Source organism: Hirundo rustica, chromosome 6 (assembly GCF_015227805.2).
Source record: "Hirundo rustica isolate bHirRus1 chromosome 6, bHirRus1.pri.v3, whole genome shotgun sequence".
NCBI classification, from domain to species: Eukaryota; Metazoa; Chordata; class Aves; order Passeriformes; family Hirundinidae; genus Hirundo; species Hirundo rustica.
Window position 1 is genome coordinate 27,346,831 of NC_053455.1, and position 21,896 is coordinate 27,368,726.

At 36.8% G+C, this 21,896-nt stretch overlaps 1 protein-coding gene across 10 annotated transcripts in view; it reads left to right on the forward strand.

Annotated features, from left to right (window-relative positions):
• The window catches only part of HEATR5A (HEAT repeat containing 5A), a 66,196-nt gene extending 44,604 nt beyond the window's left edge, over window positions 1–21,592 (forward strand). For 6 of the 10 annotated variants that reach the window (XM_058420858.1, XM_058420861.1, XM_040066814.2 and 3 more), the window contains 15 exons: window positions 107–245; window positions 987–1,166; window positions 1,950–2,189; window positions 2,904–3,085; window positions 4,808–4,876; window positions 5,279–5,458; window positions 7,766–8,000; window positions 8,346–8,594; window positions 10,222–10,349; window positions 11,345–11,492; window positions 12,172–12,444; window positions 14,843–15,067; window positions 17,911–18,065; window positions 19,445–19,658; window positions 19,936–21,592. In XM_058420858.1, coding sequence (XP_058276841.1) covers window positions 107–245; window positions 987–1,166; window positions 1,950–2,189; window positions 2,904–3,085; window positions 4,808–4,876; window positions 5,279–5,458; window positions 7,766–8,000; window positions 8,346–8,594; window positions 10,222–10,349; window positions 11,345–11,492; window positions 12,172–12,444; window positions 14,843–15,067; window positions 17,911–18,065; window positions 19,445–19,658; window positions 19,936–20,237 — 2,919 coding nt within the window. In that variant the 3' untranslated portion in view covers window positions 20,238–21,592. The remainder of the gene's footprint in view (window positions 1–106; window positions 246–986; window positions 1,167–1,949; window positions 2,190–2,903; window positions 3,086–4,807; window positions 4,877–5,278; window positions 5,459–7,765; window positions 8,001–8,345; window positions 8,595–10,221; window positions 10,350–11,344; window positions 11,493–12,171; window positions 12,445–14,842; window positions 15,068–17,910; window positions 18,066–19,444; window positions 19,659–19,935) is intronic. The other 4 variants (XM_058420860.1, XM_040066822.2, XM_040066816.2 and 1 more) reach the window with 1 other exon arrangement.
• Window positions 21,593–21,896: the final 304 nt, after the last annotated feature.

A 21,896-nucleotide genomic window follows, 5' to 3' on the forward strand; every position in this document is an offset into this window, starting at 1 on the left:
TTAACAGATTTGCCATAGCTGCAAGTGTTCAGAAAATACCAACCTTACTGAGGTGTTGCCACAGAGGTTTGTTGGCTATCTTACTGTATCTTCTTGCATGTTTCAGATGAATCTCTGTAGCTCATACTTATTACTGAGACGTGCAGTGGTAGCTTGCTTACGTCAAATTGTGCAAAGAGAAGCTGCTGAAGTATCAGAATATGCTGTTGCACTAGTGAAAGAGAGCAAAGAAGATTTTACTCCAGGTAATGTATTGAAGTTTTGAGACCAAAGAGCTTGATATACTGACAGTGAATTTTAAACACACGTTGCTATGGGTATGAAATGTTTTCTGCCTCAGTTGTCTATATAGTATCAGATTATGATAAAATGAAGAAAATGAGGAAATGAAAGGAGAGTTCCAGGGAAATCTAAGCCTACGTAGCCAGTAGGTGTTGTATTAACTCTTTGCTAAAAGGCCTGAGAGTGATCACTAGTGCATCATCATGTGCCTTTCTCAAGCTCATTTGGAAGTTTTCAGAAAGGAGAGACTATAGCCATTTTCAAAAACTGCTGATATTTAAAATTTGTAATATTGGTCAAATAAAAATTGGTCATATTAATTTAACAAATTATTTCCATGTGTTTGGTTTTGTGCTTTTTTGGAGAATAGTTTAAACTTCCATTTCAAGTTAAAACACTGTTTTAGAATTACCTTATGAAGTGAAATAATTTTTTTCAGGAACTAGATGCTGTGGAGATGGTAACACTGAAAATCAGAGTAGGATTCTTATTTTTTGCTGGGGTAACTTTCTTCCTGTTATGTGTTTTTGTAAAAGCGCAACATTTGTTTTGTATTCATAAGTTAGCTCTAGTGTTAAAGTGAAAAATATAGGTGTTTCAAAAATATTTCAGGGCTAGTAAGTACTTGTTCACAAGATACCCTGTGTGCAACCTTCAGTGGGGTTTCTGCACAGTATTGAGCTCACAGATTTTGTTCTTAGCAGATGTGAACATCAGAGAAATAGGCTTGGAGGGGGCATTGCTGGGCTTGCTGGACAAAGAATTGGATCCAAGATTGTGCCAAGATATCAAAGAGACTCTTACTCATATGCTTACTTCAATGGCAGTTGAGAAGCTCTCTTTTTGGCTGAAGCTTTGTAAAGATGTTCTTGCTGCCTCTGCTGGTAAGTCTTAATACACTGTAGCTCAGAACACAATCAAAATAAGGCCTGCAGCAGTCACTGTGTCACTGAGGGAAAGTGTTCAAGTTTCTTGAATGTTTGCCATTTATGAGGTGTATAATAGTCATTCATATTGTGTAAGATTGGATCCTTTAACTTACTTCCTTCCCCATTGAACAAGTCCTTGTAAACATCTTAGGATGTGTTGCCTATTCATATTCTTGTTGATTTATACCCCTAATCTTAATTAATTTCCATATCAGGAATGGAAATACAGAGCTCGAGACCTGTGCAATTACCTGCAAGAGAAGTATTCTGACCAGTTCTTCTATTAGTAATAGAACTGATGCAGCCCTATTATATCATAATGGAATTCTTGAGTGCACAAAATCAATTACTGTGCTGAATATTGGTGGGGATGAAGGAAATTCTTTTACCTGCAGTGCAAACGGAAAACTTGCATTTAGACATTTTGATTTGGAGCAGTACTAACTTCTAATGCATCTCACTTATTTTAAAAGGGTTTTTTTCTTTTGCTTCTTTCACTGAAGTTCTTAGTTTACTTTTGTGATATTGATCTTGTCTTCCAACAAGTAATATCAACCAAATGTCGACAGTTTCATTATAGTTGAATTCTAATATTTGCTTCAAGATACCAAGATTAAAGGGAATCACCATGAATTTGAGGCTGCAGTTAGACTTCAATGAGATTCTTTTCTGTAGGTTTCAGTTACAGTAAGAAAGAATATTATGTTTGGTTTTTTTCCCTCTGTGCCCTAAATACAGATTTCAATACAGTAGCATCAATAGAAACCACTCAAGAAGAGGAAACTGCCAAAGGGGATGATGTATCTGTATTAACGTCTGACAGTGATGACATGTTCCATCCTTTCCGAAATCCACGATGGTCCACCAGAGTTTTTGCTGCAGAGTGTGTTTGCAAAGTTATAAGCCAGTGTGAAAATGCAGGCAGTGCACATTTTGACATAACTTTGGCTCAGGAAAGAAAACAACGTGATTCAAGAGGTATGTGTTAAGCACTGGAAGAATTTCATAGAATACAAAGTATGCTTAAAATACGTATTAGCTCTTTGCATCGTAATGAACTTCATCATAAATTTGTTGTTTGTAATCAATGAAGCCTCTAATTACTCTGATTGGAAACCTGTATTCTTTAGGATGTAGAGAAATTTTTATTTGCTAAAAGAATGGCATCTTACTGCAGCATTTACACTCAGTTTCCTGGTTATAGCACCATGGTGTATGCGTAGGAAGGCGTTGTTTCTGTATAAGCACTGGCAGTCACGAGTGATAGCTGGCACTAGCCTACAACATCACAGTTTGGTGTCTGGGGGTATGACTTTAAAAAATGCCACTTCTTTCTTTCCATAATTTGCATAATCACCAGTGCCATTTTTCAGTACCTCTCTGTGTGTATCTGGAGGTGTTTTCCTCAACACTCTTTTAGAAAATCTGTCTCATACATAAAGATGTTTATACTTTCCTCTAAGTACTTTTTTTTCCCCCCTATATTTAAATGGAAAGCAGACTAGATCAGCTAACGTAAGATAGTCAAGTAAAATTGATCTATGTGTAAGCTGTCTGAAGTGAATCCTTGATATGTGTTAGGATAAAATGTAAAATATGCATTTTGAAAACATTTGGAACAGTCCTATAAAGCACATTTTGCCTAAATTTAAATTTAATAGAACTATTTTATTTTTTAATTTCTGTTTTCAGATGACTTTTTGGTATTGCATTTAGCTGACTTGGTCCGTATGGCTTTCATGGCTGCCACAGATCACAGTGATCAACTTCGTCTTTCTGGGCTTCAAATGTTGCAAATCATCGTTCGGAAGTTTGCAGCTGTTCCAGAACCAGAGTTTCCAGGTCATGTAATCCTGGAGCAATATCAAGCCAATGTAAGCACCATTGATAACAACTTAGAAAAGTTTAGACTTACAGTCAATTCTAAAAGTTTGCTTTTGCAGTGTGTAGGTACAGAGCTGGGTTTCAGTTACTTTGTTACTGAAGTATTGTTAATTTATTCAGACTTGATTTCTTTAGAAATCATCTTTTCAGTTGGCATATAGTTTTTTAGCCCCAAAGTTTTTCAAGTTTCAGCATTTTTCTTTCTTGATATAACAAAACCAAAATAGATCATTGGTGGGGGTTTTTTTTTGAAAGCATGGGTTTCAGAGTGTGAAAGTATTGCAAGAAGTGTTAGGAATAACTACAGTTTTAAACTCCACTTAGCAATAAGTAGCCTTTGCTCTGCAGCCATCACATTTGGAGATCTTGCCAAATAAACAAGCTAGAGAAGTGTGGATTGTACTCATAAGGTCCATTTCAGTTGAGTCTTGGTTTAGATCTAGAGAAAAGATGTTCTGGTCATTTAACATCCCAGACCGCACTTGTGTTAAATATGACAGGCAGCTGTGTTAAGCTTCATATAGCTTCAATTTCTAGCAGGCACTGAATAGGTCAGATCACTTTCTCTCATAGAATTGGAGAGACACTGAAGACATCCTGACCTACTTTGATCTTGCTTTTGCCATTGTAATTCTATTTTTTTTGGCGCTCCTTTTTGGGAAGGAAGTGCCTTGGTCTAGTCTGAAGCTATCAAAGGGAAAAAAACCAAAACATCTGTCCTTGCTGTCCAAAACCATCAAGCAGGTCACAAGTAAAGGTAATAATTTTCCTTGTAAGCTTCAGTAAACACTTCAAAGGGTTTCTGCTAATACTATGAACAGATCTCATCAGCTGTTTCATTTAAGTTTGAGATGTGGAACAGTTAAAAATCAAGTCTACATTGTCTGATTTTTTTTTTCCCCTTAAAAATATCATAATAATCCAGAAAAAGATGGATAAAAAATTTCTGGACTTAAGTAATGACTTCCTAAAATCTTGTTCAGAAGTTCCATACATGAAGTCTCAGCTTTAGAGAGTCTTAAGAAATTGTCATTAATTGCCATTAGAAACAAATCCTTTTCAGTTATTTCACAACCATTTATTTTAGTACTTGCCCTTTGGGATGAAAGTGCAGTACATCAAACTTAAATGTGGGTTTTCAAATCCGTGCTGAAGCAGTCCGGGAATCTTTTATTAGTGAAATGGTCTTCAGCGGTGCGAGTAGGTAAAACCTCTGCAGCCCAGAAACTCTGTGCTTGTGTATTCTTTTTTAGGTACCTGGGGTTTGTGCTCTCCCCTTTTTTCACTTTCCAGAGTTTACCAGCTTCACTTGTCTGTTTTCTTAAATCTGTATTCTTTCTGAGTAAGGAAATCACTCGCTAGGTGTCTTGCAAGTGTTTAATGGTTCAGCACATTGTTGTTTCTTTTGTGGGCTCCTCATCAAGTCAAGCATTCAGGAAGGAAGACATTACTGGTTTTGTTTTAGACTGTGCAAAAAATAGAGTCAACCGTGAAGACCACTCTCAAAGAGAACAATGTCTTCAGTGTAAGCAAAACAATAAAAATATGACTGAAACCGTTTCTCTGCTCTTTAATCTCGCTGAATCTGTCCGTGAAAAAATGACAAAGGAACTATGTTTTATAAAGGAAAACTGTAACAAGGTGTGATTATGAAAAGTAAGTCTTTAGTCAATTGTTCACTATGTATTAAATGTTGTATAACTTCTCTTTAGGTTGGAGCAGCACTTAGGCCTGCCTTTGCTCCTGAAACTCCTCCTGATGTCACAGCAAAAGCATGCCAGGCAAGTGTTGAAAGTCATAAGCCTCTTAGGTAATAGACTCTCTGAAATATTTTTTTTGCTTGATATGCAACACAAGAAAAAGGAAATAAAACTTCCATTCACAAAAAATAATGTCACCTATGTTACTTCTATATTGTGACAACTCAAACATTTTTGTCGCTTCAAAGCGTTTTGAGAAACTGTTGCAGTTGATATTTTGGCCATTTGTGACACCCCACTAATGCTTTGATTTTCGCTGCTTGAGTATACTAAACCAAGATGTCATTTAACATTTGTTATTGTCTGAGAGTAACTGTATCTTGGTAGAAATTAAATCTGGCTTTCATAATTTTACAGTTGGAAAAATGAGCATCCAGTGGTTTTTTTTTCTTGTTCCTCATTGTTTCTGTTTCACAACACTAGGTATGCAGTGCCTGGATAGCAAGTGGTGTAGTAAGTGATCTTAATGACCTTCGAAGAGTTCACCAGTTGCTTGTGTCCTCTTTGCTCAAAGTGCAGGCTGGAAAAGAAGCACAGAATCAACAATATAATGAAAGCACCTCAACTATGGAAGTACTAGCTGTCCTTAAGGCTTGGGCAGAGGTTAGTATAGCAGCTCTGTAATGTTAGTCTTGATATTGGATAGGTGAGTTAGAACCTTTCAGACAGAATTTTCATGAATTTCTAACATTCTTCTTTAATTAGAAGGTGCTGACCCTTTGCTTTGCTACCTCTAGAAGTACATGAACTTTGTAAACTTGAACAAAGCACTGCTAATTAAACTAGTTTTATTATACTATACATTAAGAATGATGTATCATACTTAAAAATATGAATTCCTTTGAATAGTTCAATATTGATTTGAAATTGTATGTTATAAATATTTATGATGATGGTCCACTCAATAGGTGTCATTTTTCTCATTACCTATAGGCGTTTTATGTCTTAGAAATAGATCTTTTAAACTAATATTGTCAGTTCAGTGCTGCTTTGGTTAAATTAAAGTCACTTGTTTTTATATGTGTAAATGCAAAGTTAAATATTTAAAAGTCAAAAATGTGAATCTTGTACACCACCTCCAAAAGACGTGTATTAGAATCTAGTGATAGTGGTGGTCAATAACCAGGTAAAGATGAACATGTTATGAAGGTGGATATTTCCATGTATAACTAGGAAGGTACTTTGGTGGAGAAAGTAGTCAATAGATAGGTTTTATGTAAACATTTGTAGAAAAATATACCAATGTTTCAAGTACATATTTGAGGACAGATATTGACAAAATAGCAAAGCCCTTGGAGATAAGATAGAAAGTGGGAATAAAAATCTTGAAAGCATGCTTACATTGAGATGTTTAAATAGATCAGTGTGTTTAATCTGTTCAGGAAAAAAATGAAGTGCTGTGATCAATTTAAAATCATTACATGAAGAAAAGGTTTTTAACAGCATATAACAGCCTTTCACTGATCAGAAGCCAGGACAAAATTCAGACCAGATGTAAGGCTCAACTTTCAGAAGTGAAGATCTGTAGGTTGTTCCAGCCTATATTTAAGATCAGTAGAATTCTTCAAAGGCAACTCTGTAGAGCTTCCTAAAAGTTTTTGTGACCTGTAATTTACAAATATTTCAGTTAAGCCCTAGGCAGTTCCTTCTCTGTTAGAATCTTACCTATTTCTTGTTTATAGAAATTAAAGGAATTCCCCCATCCTGTTGCTGCAGGGAGATGTGAGACAAGGGCTTGGTGTGTGTTCAGTTGCTGGTCTGGGACAACCCACTACAACTGGCAAACATGAAAAAGATGCAGAAATCGTAATTGCAGGAAGCTAGTATTCAACAAAGCTGACTTGAGATTCATTGAATTTAAATGTGTCCTTTGTAGCTGAGAAGAGCTTCCCTCCAGGGGCATTTTGGAGAGCCTACAGAGAGCTGTTAGTCTGAAACATTCTCAGTTCTATCTTTTTGATAACCAGAGAGGTATCTAGGGAAATTAACACTGAAATTAACTATGGATGGTAACACTCAAAGTTTGCGAAGTATGCAAGATTGTACTTTTCATTCTTTACTGCTAACAGGAGGTTAACACATAATTTTCAGAAGTCAGTTCCAAGTGCCATTTCAGCATTTCAGTTAAAAAAATATTTAGGAATAAGTTAACTTGCTTCTGAATCATTATTATAGGCATATTATTTGATAGTTCTTCAGTCTTGTAGCTATAACAGGGTTTGATGTTTGGAAGCAGAAACTGGACAAATGTTAGTAGTAGGTAAATTATATTTTTTAAGAGCAGGGTACTTAATTGCAGATAAGAATTTTAGTAGTTTATCCCATTTTAGGGATTCTTGCATCATGATTAGCTGGGGAAAGGATTCAGAACGTTTAGAGAATAAGTGCTTGTTCACCCATGCTTACTGGACTTCAAGCAGAAATACACTGTGTCACCGAGACACACAAAGCAATCACACGCAGACAAGAGATTTTCACAGAGGTTCTTCTGATCCAGCTCCCAGCTGAAGGAGCGGAGAGAAGAGAGCCCCTTTGTTTATTTTTTACTTTTTATACATTTGTGGGTCTAGCAGAAGATTGGCTTTTTGGGGTTTCCACCCCTCAGCCTCAGTGGCCAGACGAATTGTCAGTTACAATTGTTTTCAGGTTAGAAATATGCAAACAAAGGACAGAGAATGAAAAACAAAGAATTTGTTTATGTTACATCTGTGGGAAAGGTAGAAAACTGCTCTTAATATTGTACAATAACTAAAAGATCTGACTCCATTTAAGAAAATCAAAAAGCTCAGAAAAACCAGGGTAACATCACTGTAGGAAATCTCATGCCTGTTCAACAGGCAGTCATGATAGTGATTACAGCATTTTGCCAAGTGTTAATATTTGTAACACTCTATCCAAATATATCAACAGGTTTACATAGTTGCTGTTGAAAGGCAGAAAAACCAAAGTGATACACACAAGCACTGTTTAAAAATTGCAAACTCCTCGGAAGAAAGCTACAGAGATGTAACATTTTCAGCCAGTGGTCTTCTGGACTTGGTACAGGCAGATCTTGGAACACTGAGCAAGCTCTGGCTTGCTGCACTTCAGGATTTTGCTCTCTTAACTTTGCCTCCAGAATATGCATCCCAGCTACCTGCTGAAGGTAAAAAGGCAAATGAGTTTTATATTCATTTGTGTAGACTAAGCCTACGTATGGACCTATTTAAAGATTAGGACTGCTTTTGAGAACAGAGGTTTCATGGATGGGAAGAGTGGTTTGGTATTATTCATTGGCTATCTTTATGGTTGAAAGAAGAAATAGGTAATCTATTGCATTCTGTCCAAATCTAAATGAAGTGCCCTCATTGCCTCATGGGCTTGAATTTTAATACCAAACATTTTTAAAAAAAAGGTCCTACATAGATAGAACACAATCCCATCTTAAGAATGAGAAAATACAGTAGTTGAAAATGAATTACACCCTTTAAACTAATTTCTTTTCTTGTAGGTGGTACATTTTATACAGCAGAGACAATTGAAAGTGCCAGACCTCATTACTACAACTCCTGGGCACTGATCCTTTATGCTACAGCTTTATGGCTCACTAGCACAGGTTTCATTGTTGTTGATCCAGATGAAGGAGTTACAAATCTCTCCAGACCTGTTACTCCAACTACCATGTGTCAAGATTCTTCTACCAGGCCCCTGGCGAAATCTCCTGAGGATGTGAATACTGACAGATTTCATCTTATCTTGGGTTAGTGAGTGAGTGCATAGTCTGCCTAGATGCTGTAACTCAGAACAAAGATAAAAGCAGTAGCAAATAAATTTTTAATTTAACTGCATCATTCAATATTGCAGCTTTTGGAAAAGCATACAGTCAGAAGAATTTTAAGTCTTAGTGAGAAAATTCTAAGGCATTTTCCTTAATGTGGTGCAAAACACACTGTGAGCTAAACAAGTCTTGAACAAATGCTTATTGCTCTGCTCAAAACCGTGCAAATTCAAGGGTGGATTTTATAGTGTTTGTACCAGTACACTTATGGAGGATGTGGATTAGTTTCATTGAAGTGCAGTTTTACATCACACAATAGTTTATAGGTTGGAAAGGACTTGTGGAGGTCATTTTGTCCACCTCTTGCTCACATAGGGTCACATAAAGCCAGCTGCCCAGGACCATGTCCAGACAGCTTTTGAATATCTGTGTGGATGGAGACTCAATTCCTCTGGGCAACCTGTGCCAGTGCTCAGTCACCCACACAGTAAAAAGTATTTCCTTGTGTTCATATAAAGCTCTGTTAAGCCTCCACTACTGCAGGAGCTAATCAGGTAGTTGAATTCAGTTCTCTAAGTTTACAAAGTTAAGCATTTCTGGTTATATTTTTTTCTTGGCCTCTCTTTTGTATCCCTCTTTTATAATCTCTTTTTGGAATAAGTTTGTATGACTTCCTTGCATGTGTTCTTTTGAATCCCAGTCTTTCTGCAGAGAGCCAGCTCCCTTTTGAACTCCATTGCTCTCTCAGTTAGAAGTGGGACTTCTGATACAAAAGCTGTTCATTTCCCCTGCTTCCTCTACTGCTTAGTGCATCAAATATCATGTACTTGATTGTGGGCATCTGGCTTGTTTATTCTGCCTTTGAATAAAATAGCATTTTAATTTTCTTTCCCTACAGAGAAACTAAAAGAATTTAAAACTGCTTTTCTGATGCACAGCTGTTGTTTAGTGGGCACTGATTAGTTTCCCAAGTCATCACACGTTTTGGGATTACAGTTGTACAACTGGGATGAGAATATGGATTGTAGTTCATATGAAGGTTATCTGCAATATTTTGAGGAGTCCTGAAAGCTGAGGAAAAAAGATAGCTCTTGTCTGCTCTAGGATTTACAAGCTTAGGCTTCATGTACATGTAATTTACTTACTGCTGGTTATCTAGATTTCAGCACTTTTTTTTTTTTTTTTTTTTTTTTTTTTTTTTTTTTTTTTTTTTTTTTTTTATGGAATATAAAGCCTCAGCCTTAGAGTTTGTGAACTGCTATAACTTTCAGCATTTCCTTCTATTACATAAATCAGAGTGATTGGACAAATACCCTGCTATATACTCATTATTAATTGTTCTGTCTGCTCATTAGACCTCATGTTTTATTCAGAAATTGCTGGGTTTTATTTATGTTAGTAGCCAGTTGTAATTGAGTCTTATGCTGTCTAGAAGGTGAAGTGTCTTGTATTGTTTTGATAGAAATAGAGTTCTTGCCCCAAGCTATTAGCAATAGGTGATCTGTGGTTACTCTGTGAGTAACCTTCTGTGAAGTTACTTAGTAGTGGACAAAACTACTTCTTAAAATTTCAAGTACACATGAGGGTTCTTTTTTTCTGATGCTTACAGGAATTAGTGTGGAGTTCCTGTGCTCTCCTCGATCAGATGCAGCAATGGAGAACATTATTGCCTGCTTACATGCCCTGCAGGCACTCTTTGATGTTCCATGGCCAAGATCTAAAATAGGTGGTGATCAGGTAATGCATAATGCCCCCCAGAATTAAGGCATATTTTTAATCTGAACAGTACCTCTACAATCTCTTATATTTCCAGGAATCTTCAGTGTATAAGTGGTAAGTAAATTATATGCTTTACACAAATCCAAAGCTGTAGAGGGAGGAGATTAAAAAAAAACAAAAAACCACAGCATGGAACCTGTAAGGTGAGGAGCAGAGAACTTGAGGACATTTCGTCAGGAAGGAGTAATTAGGTGAATAGGATGAGAGCCAAGTAAAGACAAAATTCTGGAAAAGAGTTTTCTTTCTCTCTGTCAAGACATAGTTGAATTAATTCTGTTGTAAAAATCAAAGTTGATAGAAGATTGGACTAAAGCAGTGATACCAAAAAAAAAACCAAAACAACCAAAAAAACAACAAAACAAAACAAAATTTAAAAAAAAAACAAAAAAAAACAAAAACAAACAAACAAAAAACAAAAACAAAACAAAAAAAACCACCACCCCCACACCATAACAGTGATCCTAAAAAGAAGTAGTAATCTGAAATGAATTTTTTTTTTTTTTTCTTTAAGGTTTATACCATCCCGTGTCCCATGCAATTGTCTAACCCAGTGAAAGTGAAAAAGCCTGTGGACATGGCTAAATTGTGCTGATTATCGATGCTCTGTCCAAGGAAATAGAGTAGTGTATAGTGCAGGAGGGGTACAATGTAGTTTGTAGTGTCCACACCTTCAAGAGTTAAGAAGCCAGAAGATAAAGATTACTTTGGCTTTTTTAGTTGCCCTATATCTTAAATAACAGTGATAACTGTTTTGTTGGGAGAGTTGATAGGGATTGCTGTTACTGGGAGCTAGGAGCTGGAATGGTGAAGAAGATGCCAATTCCTATGATTGTATCAATTACACTGTGTTCCTTAGTGAGATCAATCGGAGTAATACTGTTGACTTGAACAAGTATTAACAAGTTCCTAAAACTCATACATTAAAATTAAAATAGGTGTTCTTCTTACTATAGGAGTTGGGTGTGGAGCTGCTGAATGTTTTGCATCGACTGATACTGACCAGAGAGTCACCTGATATTCAGCTTGCTGCACTTGAAGTGGTTCGCTTGATTCTTTTTGCAGCTCAGGAACATGTGAAGGAAAAGCGGAGAAGTGCAGAAGGTATGCGCAGTGCTGTATGAGGTGTTTGAATACCTATTATCAGAATTAAAGCAATTCTTTCTTGGAAAACTGGATTCCAAAATATGTCTTTATTGAAGTGTTTCACAGATTCTAATTCTAGTTTACTTAAGAAGACAGGCCAGGTCCCTGAAATAAGGAATTCAGGTAAGATAACTAGCAGGTGGTTTAGGTGTTGAGCAGAGGGCAGAAAATAAGAAGAAAAACTGCAGAGACTGCAGGTGGGTGGTGTCAGGGAGGGAGGAGTCCTAGTGAAAAGCTGGGGTCAGCTGCAATTGAGCAATGGACAGACTTGGCGCACACAGCTGTTACAAGCCAGGTTCCAATAGTTACTCTGATTGTAACTTCCTAACATTCATTTTCTAAAAGGAAAAAAACTTGGAGAAGAATCAAAATGCTTGCATCAGGTGACATCATATTGGCTTGGTGCCTCAGGATCTTTTATGTCAAAGCCTATTGCGCACCCTTTTGCCTTTTGGCAAACACTGCCTAGTTTGCTTATTCAGAAGGATGAGTGTTTGCTAGTAGAATTTTGAATACATACCCATACACATATATATATGTAAAGATTATACTTTGGTGCTGAAACAGTCTTAAGTAAACTTTTTGGAAACAAGTCACAGCCTGCAGACTTCTGCCATATTTCTTGGTTTTCTTTCAGTTGATGATGGTGCTGCAGAAAAGGAAACATTACCAGAATTTGGAGAAGGCAAAGACACAGGGGGACTGGTGCCTGGGAAATCATTAGTCTTCGCAACACTGGAGCTGTGTGTTTGTATTCTTGTCAGACAGCTTCCCCAGCTCAATCCTAAATTAACTTATAGCCCTGTAGTTCCACCTGGAAAACATCTGTTACTGTCAGAAGATGGAAGTAGACTGGTAGCAGCAGCATTAGTTATTCTCTCTGATGTTCCTTCAATCTGCTCTCCTGAAGGTATGCTATTTCATCACAAGAAAAGATAAATGAAAGAATATTAGGCCCTTCTCTCCCTTTCTTTTTACTTAATTTTCTTAGCTAAGTCTGGCAGCAAGTTTTGTTGATTTGCTTGTGACAATTTCTTTTTCTAATTATTTTTTGACTGTCAAATTGCAGAACGAGTTACAAAACTGAAGCAATTCAATGAGTAGTTTCTCTTTTCATCTCACCCTATTAGCAGTGCAATTAATAGATTCATTTTGTACTGGGAAATATACAGCAGCTACATGATGATGTGCTACTTGAATTGTCTGTTCTGGAATTTATAGTGCAGACAAATTTAAAAGGGAAATGTTACCTTTCCGTCATTTGAACATTAACAATCAGCTGCAAGGAATTACAGTTGAATTCTCAGATTAGTTGACTTTTACCTATGATTCATTTTGGATTCACTCCAAACTTTAGGATGGTTCCCCACCACCAAACCTCAATATCATATTCATACATATAATCTTTCAGTACTGTTACAGCCACACATGCAAACCATTTCTGTCCTATTCCTCTGTTCCCACCTTAAGTACTGTTGTTACACCTCATGCAAATTTTTGGCATTTAGCACCCCTGAAAATTCCTTCTTTTTTAAAAAAAACTTGTTATCTGTTAAAGATTCTTCTATGGGGAATATGATACTCCAAGTGCAGTCCTTGTAAGGTGATGATATGCTTTCTCATTTCCATCTGCAGCCCGTTATTTTTCAATTCAAAGTTAAAGGAAATATAGCATCACCTAGATTTGAGGACGACTATCTTATATGAAAATAATCTGTGATTTTTTTTTTTTCTCACTGTAGCTGTTTTTGTCTTTAGCTGTCCATGTTATTCCACAAACAAACAGCTTGCAGGAACAGACCACAGAGAATGATAATGCTAGAGAAATTATGCATTTCATTCAGGTGGCTAAAAAGAGGAGCTTAAGCTTGCTTATACAGTCAGTTGAATAGGGGACCAGCTCCAAAAGTCAGTTCATAATCGAAGAGATGAGAATTCCTCTGTGGAATTGCATAATTTTTCCCCCTTTAGTAGGGTAACGAAGTTACCCTACCCACCCATCCTTTAGCAGGACTGAAGTTACGGTCCTGTGACTGCCATGTCTCTTACTTCAGGCACCTGTCATGATATGTTTGCATAAAAATATTTGCAAGTAAATGATGTTCATGACCTGCGTTTCCTACTGAATTTCAACAGTAAATTTTCAAAGACTTGGCTGTTCAAAAATAGCTGTCCTCAGCTTCAGGAAATACTTACACGTAGGTCAGAGACCCTCATTCAACAGATCTCTCATGAACATCAGTGTATTAAAATCTTAAAAACATAAGCGTTTTGCTGTTTAGGAAATGAGATAAGCATATTATGTTAAGCCATATGCTTAACTCTGTGCTTTGCTGAGTCATAACTTAGGACAGGAGGATCACATAAGTATAAGCAGGTTTCTAGATTGCCTCCAATATATGCAGGATTCTCTATGACTAATAGATTCCAAAACATAAAAATAAGTGAAATTGCTATGACATGTTATTCCTGTGAATTGAAAAACATTTTTAGCGGTCTCTTATTATGACTGGTCAACTATCAGATTCTCAGACATGGAAATCTCTTTAGTAGCCCATGGAATAATCTGCTTCTCTTCTTAGATCTTCTTTTTCCAAGATATTTTTTAGAGGCTTCTATTTAAATTCTAGGGGGGTTATACATATATTTATTCTGGAGTCCTTATTAACCTTACTAAATTCTTGACTTCACTGTCTTCCTGGAGCAATGGCATCCTTAGCTAACCACACATCGTGTAGTAGAAGTATTTCCTCTTTCCAGTTTTGACTTGCCCCCTGTTAATTTCCTTTACTGTATTGTCTTCGCATGCAAAATATACTTAGATGCTTATACTTTGTTTTCTACTCTTCTTTCTATATATAGTAGTATATACAAAGAATATACTATGTACCAGTATAAATAGTATATACTGTATATACTACTATACTTTGTATACTTCCCTGGCTTCTCTTCCATGAGAACCACCTCCTCAGTGATTCTGATCTCTCTGTTCTTACTTTTCTCTGATATGACATAATTCCACTCTTCATGCAGTGAAATCATCAAGGAAAAAATATACAATGCTTATTTTTAAGGAGAAGAGGTTTAAGTTCACTTAAGCAGTCTGACTCCTTGTTTGCTATAGCAGGCCACATGATATTTCAAATCTTTTCTTCAAATTACCAGTGCCTCTATTTATAGATATGCTTAAAAATGATAAATTATCAATAAAGAAGAGAATCCAAGAAAATTGCCTTATTTTTTAAAAAAGTAAAAGGTACCTGCATTTTTTTTTAATTTCTGTGAAATTAATTTGCATTGTTTTACAGGAAGCGTTTCAGTTCTTCCTACTATTTTGTACCTAATTATTGGAGTACTTAAAGAAACTGCTGTGAAGTTGCAAGATGGCCAGTTGCCTCTGACAGTTGCTGCATCTCTGCAAGCTCTCAAAGGACTCTTGTCTTCTCCAATGGCTAGAGCAGAGAAGAGCCAGAATGCTTGGACTGACCTTCTACGTAGTGCTTTGGTCACAGTGCTTGACTGTTGGGATCAAGGTAAGCACAAATATTGGGTTTATGAGTTAAAAATGAGAAATGTTTGTGCAAAACGTTGTTTGATTTTATTTAAATTAAATTCATGCACACCCACAAAAACACTTCTCTTTTAGTCACAAGAGAATTAGTTGGTTACTGTAGTGGTTTTAATTTAATAAAACTGGGCAGAAACACTAATTAATGTAGGGGTTTTAGTGTTAATATTTTTGTGGGAGGGAGAGATTAGGAGAAAAATAAACAAAGCAGGCTTAAGCTTAAAAATTAACAAAAAATAATGGTTTTATTAACACACACTAAAAGAATAGAAAAAAACCTAAAACAGAATGAAACTTTAAAAACACGCTTCTTTCCTCTTACAAACTATTAACTTTCTTATTAAACAACATAGAAAGACACAACTTAGGATTTTCAGTCAGTTTCACTACTTAGACATAACTACACATTATTTTAGGAGAAGAGTCCTTCTAAGATCTTTTATGAAGATGTTTGCTTACACACACATTCTGCTGCTGCCCGGAGTTTTCACAGACTGTGATGTTCTATCTGCAGAGCTTCTCAGTGTATCTGGGGTATTATTTATGAATACTTCTTCTTATCTAAAATTATCTTTGTCTCAAAAGGCTGAGACCTCCTTTTTGACCCAGGAGCGGGGGGTTTTAAAGTTCCCAAATAAATCTCTATTACACCAGTCCTTAATTTTGATTAGAATAGCTTTCAACCCGAAATAATACTAAGAATGCTGCAAAGACCAGTTCATTTCTTCATAATTTACCTTGGAAGAGTCCGTCTGAAAATGTCCACTTCTTCAATCCTATTCCAATATTATTAGTTCTTTCACTTCTCATCCAGCTGACTTCATGCAGTGTTTGTTCCACGTACCTTCTGTTTTCTTCTTTCTTCTTTCTCTCAAGGAAGAATTGTGCTTTAAAAGTTCTGTATTGCTAAGAAAGGGTTAAATTTTTTGCCCGGGCTTGCAAAGGCCACGTGCAGAGCTGGTAGAAGAAACCGGCAAATGTCTCTTTTTCCACCCCTCGGTCTCATCTAGGGCAGTCCAGCTCAGAGTTGTTATGGATCTGCAGCTCGCTTTCTCCGCTGCCAGCGGTGATTAAGCTGGGCCATGTTTTGGCCCCTTCTGCCGTGGTCTGAGCACACGGCCCCACACTGCCGAGCTGCCGCTGCCCCTCTCCCCTGCCAGCAAGCGAGGGAAAGGGGCTCAGCCGGCCCAGGCCCTCCCTGAGCGGGCAGCGGCCCCCAGACCCCGGCCAGGCCCGGCCCGGCCACCCAGAGAGGCAGCAGAGCCTGACCCGGGCTGGGCCCGGCCCACCTTGTTACTTCGTGGCGAGTCACCGAAGCAAGAGAGTGGGCAGTGTCAGCAGGTTAGTTTTAAATGTTCCTTCCAAAGTCACACTGACATTTCTCATTGGTCAACTTAGCTGTCAATATCCCAGCCTGCTTTCTGATAGGTCCTTGTCCTCCTCCCCCCAACCTACGCTGCGGTTAGGGCAGGGAAACAACATTTTACATTTCTCTATATCTAGAAAACAAAATTGTGCTAACCTATGATAGTTACCAAGTACTGTTGAAACTATAGTGCAATCTTGTCCCTGCAATCCATGTAAGAAGTAATCTGTAAAAGTGTAGAGGTGGGTATCTAAGCCCAGCTGGAGATTACGCAGCCACTCATCCAATGCCCACTCCCTCTTCCCCCACCCTAGTGGAGAGGGGAGAAGAATCACAGTAAAACTTGTATGTTGGGGTAAGAACAGTTTAATAATTGTAACTAAAGTAAAATAAAGTAATAATGGTAAATGATAGTAATAATGAAAGCAAAAAGAGAAAAACAAGTGATGCACTGTTCAGTTGCTTACCGTGCTAGACTCCCCTTCCTGAACCTGGATCATCTGCCCTTCCAAGTAACTCCCTCCAGTTTATTTACTGGGCATGATGTTCTGTGGTGTGCAGTATCCCTTTGGTCAGTCCAGGTCACCCATCCCAGCTATGCTCCGTCCCAGTTTCATTTGCTAATCTTCTCATTGACACAGCATGAGACTAGGGAAAAAGTCCTTGACTTAGGATAAACACACCTTAGCAAAAACCAAAACATCAGTGTGTTATCAACCCCATTCTCATTCCGAATCCAAAACGCAGCACTGCAACAGCTACTGAGAAGGAATTAGCTGTATCCCAACTGAAACCAGGATAGTGGGTTTGCAGGGTTGTGTAGTGTAGTACTGCAGCGTAGTTCCATGGAGTGAAGGCATAAAAGGAGTTATGGCTTCAGTGTACAGCTGAGCATAAAAGACAGCTGTACACTGAGTGCAGGTTCTCCACTAAAAGTTGGTGTCTCTAGTGAAGCAAAGAGTATTAAAACAGTAGTGCAAGAAAAGAATTGTTTTGACTTGAATCAGTTTGTGCTGCTGCTGCTTCAGCTTCCTAAGTAGTATTTTCATTGCTCCCTATGTTTAATCTCTTACATTGTAATTTGTTGTTGGAACTTTTCTTTAGAAAGTTGTTTAAAAGTTACAGTAAAAGTATATCAATTCTAAATGCAAATATTATATTATTCTCAAATAGTATTGTATTCTAATATGTCATACCAGCTCTTCAAAGTAGGAGTATGCCATAATTTCTAAATATGCATATGATCACCTCTGAATTCCCATTTTGGCCTTGGCTTTTATTGCAGTAGAAATCCATCTCACTGTATCAGGGGATGTCATGTATTTGAAAACAGAGGTTCCTAAAGAAATGTAGACATTGATATTTCTATTCCGCCTTTTTGTAGCACTTAAACTCATAGAGTTTTTAATGAAATTCTAATGATTTTCTTACTTTGTTGATAGTAGATGGCCTTCTCCAAGAACTCGATGAAGTCAGCCTTCTCACTGCTGTTACAGTATTTGTTATGTCTACCAGCCCAGAAGTTACTACGTTAGAGTGCCTTCAGAAGCGTTGTATTGAGAAGTTTAAAACAACACTTGACTCAAAAGATCCTCTTGTAAGTGCTGGTGAAGATATTAGAATGTCACTACCATACTGAATGAATATTAGCATATTTTAGTTGTGTTGCTAGTCCGATGTGTTGATGGAAGTTAATTCTCTCCTGACTATATTCATTGTATTTTAAAATGCAATTTGAACAAGAATCATTGTTCTGTATGCAATTCTGTATTCCTCTTTTTTTTTTTTTTTTTTTTTTTTTTTTTTACTGTGTCAGACTCAGTACTTTATACATGGCTAAGTACACAATACAGTTGTGTAGTGTTTCAGGCACTTGTTGGATTTTGGTTGTTCTTTTTATCTTCAACAGACAGATACTGTCTTTTGCACAGGAAATCCCTCAATTGTGAGTCTTTGGGAGCTGGAGCAAGTACCACTACAAAACTGTTACTGTCCCATAAGCATCAGCTCCTGGCCACTGCTGGATGCAGCTTACTGAGATAAATAATGCTTTGTTCTGACCTAGCATAAGTATTTTCATGTAGTGGCATTAGATTATAGTGCCACAGTTTATATATTATTGCTCTTCACCCGAAAAATAGAATGTATCAGGGGAAAAAAGTATTTATACACATGGCTTTTTTTAGGTGTTGGGACTACTTCACTTTCAAAGTTCAGCTCTGAAAATAACATGCATTAGATTTCATATTCGTTAGAATTCACTATAAGCTGCTTTTCTTGCATCTTCTCTATTTATATTTGTGTAGTAATAAAAAATTAAACAAAGTTGCATTTACTTGAGAAATAACTGTATGACAATACTTTTTTATATATCAGTACATTCCTGATATTGTAAACTTTGGTTTTCACTGTTAGGAAACTGAAAATGCCAAATATGACTGCAAGGAAATATTAGCATGCATTTGCAAATTTCATCCAAGTATTTAGGCATCAGAGCCGCTCAGAAATTACGTAGGAACTTGGCAGTTTCAGTCCTAATGACTTCCAAAGAGATGCAAGCTGCTGCACCATTTAAGGCATTTTGTGCCTACAGTTTGACAGAGATACTGGTTATATTTTAAGCAGCGCTTTTTCCGTATTATTGCACTTTTGCTAAGAAGAGATTATTTTCAAAATAATACTAATCTTCAGATAAAAATAGGATTTTTTCCTTAACTTAAAAATGTCAGAATATACAAGACTTGATGGAAAGAAACAGAATGCATGATCTGGTTTCTGTTAATAATTGATTACAAGTTACAATGTTCCTATAAAGTGTTATACATGAGTAGCCTACAACCTGATGAATTTTCAAGTTGTGAGGCACATTTTTCCCCTTCCCAAAAATGTTACCTGACAAGCTATTAGATTTAGAACACCCAGAGATGCATTTTGAACTGTAACACTTCGTAACTGCAGATTTGGTTTTCCCTTTAGGTACAGTGTAAATGCTACCAGCTGCTGCAGTCCATCTTTCAGCATCCGAACAAAACTGTGTCATACCCTTATATCCATTCTTTAGCACCATCCATTGTGGGGAAACTGCAGGAAACAGAGAGAGCAAAACCTGAAAATGCTGCTGAACTTCAAGTCATTCAGGAGGGAATAAAGGTGGTTACAGCTCTGACTGCTGCTGCTGAGGAACAGCACCGTAAGTCGCTTCCATTTCTTGTACCCAAAGCATCAAAGATGCTCAAAGTTGCCATAAATAACAAACTGAAACCAAAACGACCACTAGGAATTCAGTCCTGAACACTAATTGCCAACAAAATTGCTTGCAGGAATGTTGTGATTTTTACCCTACAGTTCAGCTAACATTTGCACCTTAACAGTTTGAATTAAATGTTATCTTAGAGAAATACTTCCAGTTAGAATTTGACACTATTTTTTAAAATTTTGTATTTAAGTTCTGTTTTCAATGTTTATAGGTGCTCACTTGGTGGCCTGCTTTCTTCCCATCCTCATTTCCTTTCTTTTGGATGAAAATGCACTGGTTTCTGCTACAATCTCAGCAAAAAATCTACATGAGTTTGCTTTGCAAACTCTGATGCAGATTGGTCCACAGTACTCATCCGTTTTTAAAAAACTAATGGCTTCCTCTCCAACTATGAAAGCCAGGCTTGAGTCAGCTGTTAAAGGCAATCAAGAAAGCATCAAAGTGAAGACTACTAAACATGCAAAAAATCCTGGGAAGAGTTCAAGCATTCAGCTGAAGACCAATTTTCTTTAAAGTCCCATATTGTCATTTTATCCACTTTGATATCAACAGCAAAAAAGTCCCTTTTAATTTCTAATCACAAAGGATTGTCATGAGTTGATCTCATGTATCTCAATTTGTGCTGAAGTATTACAGAAAGTTTTTAAGAGAAAGCAAGTCTCCAGATAACTTTCTCTTAGTGTAAGACTTCTTAAATATCTCTAAATGCTAAGAATAAATCAGAGGTCATCAAATCTGTATTTTTTTATTATTTTGGACTAAAATATCAGAAATGCACATGCCTATATTAAAAAAAGTATAATGAATTTTACCTTAGATATATTTTGGAGCATCCCACACTTAGCCATTAAGTAAAGTCACCTATTTTATTTAAATCAGTATGTGTCAAAAGTAAGTTACCATAATTGGTTTTTGGGTTTAACAGGGACATAAATTTACTTACAGGTTGTAATCTATGCTAATTACTAATTTAACACACTGCATCATTCATTAAACAGATTAAATATCCTTGTACGCCTTATAATAGTTTATTGTTGATCTCAGAAAATTCAACTCAATAAAGGCAATAGCTTTAATCCCAGTAACATCTTGGGCTGGCCAAGATGTAACAGACGCTGTGAAATGCAGCTCTACAGTACCTCTCTGGGGACTGTGGTTCTTTCCAGAGTGGGACTGTCATGCATATGTAGGGATTGACAGGCTCGGTGCCTTGCTGCTTGACACAGTCTCGCTTTCCAGGATGTGTGCTTTGATAAGTTTGTGTTAGGGGAGCCAGGCAATAGCTTACATATCCTGTCCAGGGCTGGACAGCAGTTTTAATGTACTGTGCCTCAATTCAGACCTCTGCTCTATCTGGATGGATGTTCCCTGATCTCTGAATGATTGTTGATATGTATGTAACTTAATTTCTGTATCTCTGCAGTGAGATATGGAAGTATTTGAAGTCACCTTGTCTTGTATCTATAAATAGAGTGAAACAAACTCATAATAAGAAGTACGTAATTAACATTTTTAACAAGGAGCATATTTTAATATAGAAAAATAACTATCAAAACCGCAATGGCTGTAAAGTATTTTCTAAGTACAATATATTGACTTCTTTCTTAATACCAGTATTACCTAAACCAAAAGCCGTCAAACTGAGGATACTATTTCCTTCTTGAATCGAATTGCTTTAAAAGGAAGAAGAAAAAACTATTTACAGAACTGAGAAACACACTGTGACTCAGGAAGAGTGTGATGTACTGTATTTTATTAGAAGTTTTGTATGTAAATATAATTGTAAATTGTACAGAATTAACAATTTGACCAAAGTTCTAACAATTCTTTTTTCTAATTTACATAAATAAAGCTAATTTTCTTCACTTAATATTTGTCTTGGTTATTTTATGCAATAGCAGAGGAACTTTAAGGATTTGTGTATCAGAAAAAAAGTTGTTGTTTGCTGCCTCAAGGAAACTAATAATAAATGGTTAGGCTGGATGCATCAAGGTGTGTGACTTAACATTGCAGGTCATCCGCTGTTGTGAGTAGTACAATGAGTAAATAAGTAGGACCAGGGAGATTTATGTGCAAATCCCTGGTTTGTGCCAAATGCTGAAATGTGTGAACTGTGAGAATATGGTTGAGATGCCTTCCATCTTTCCTTGGACAACCAGAAGTCCTGCGTTC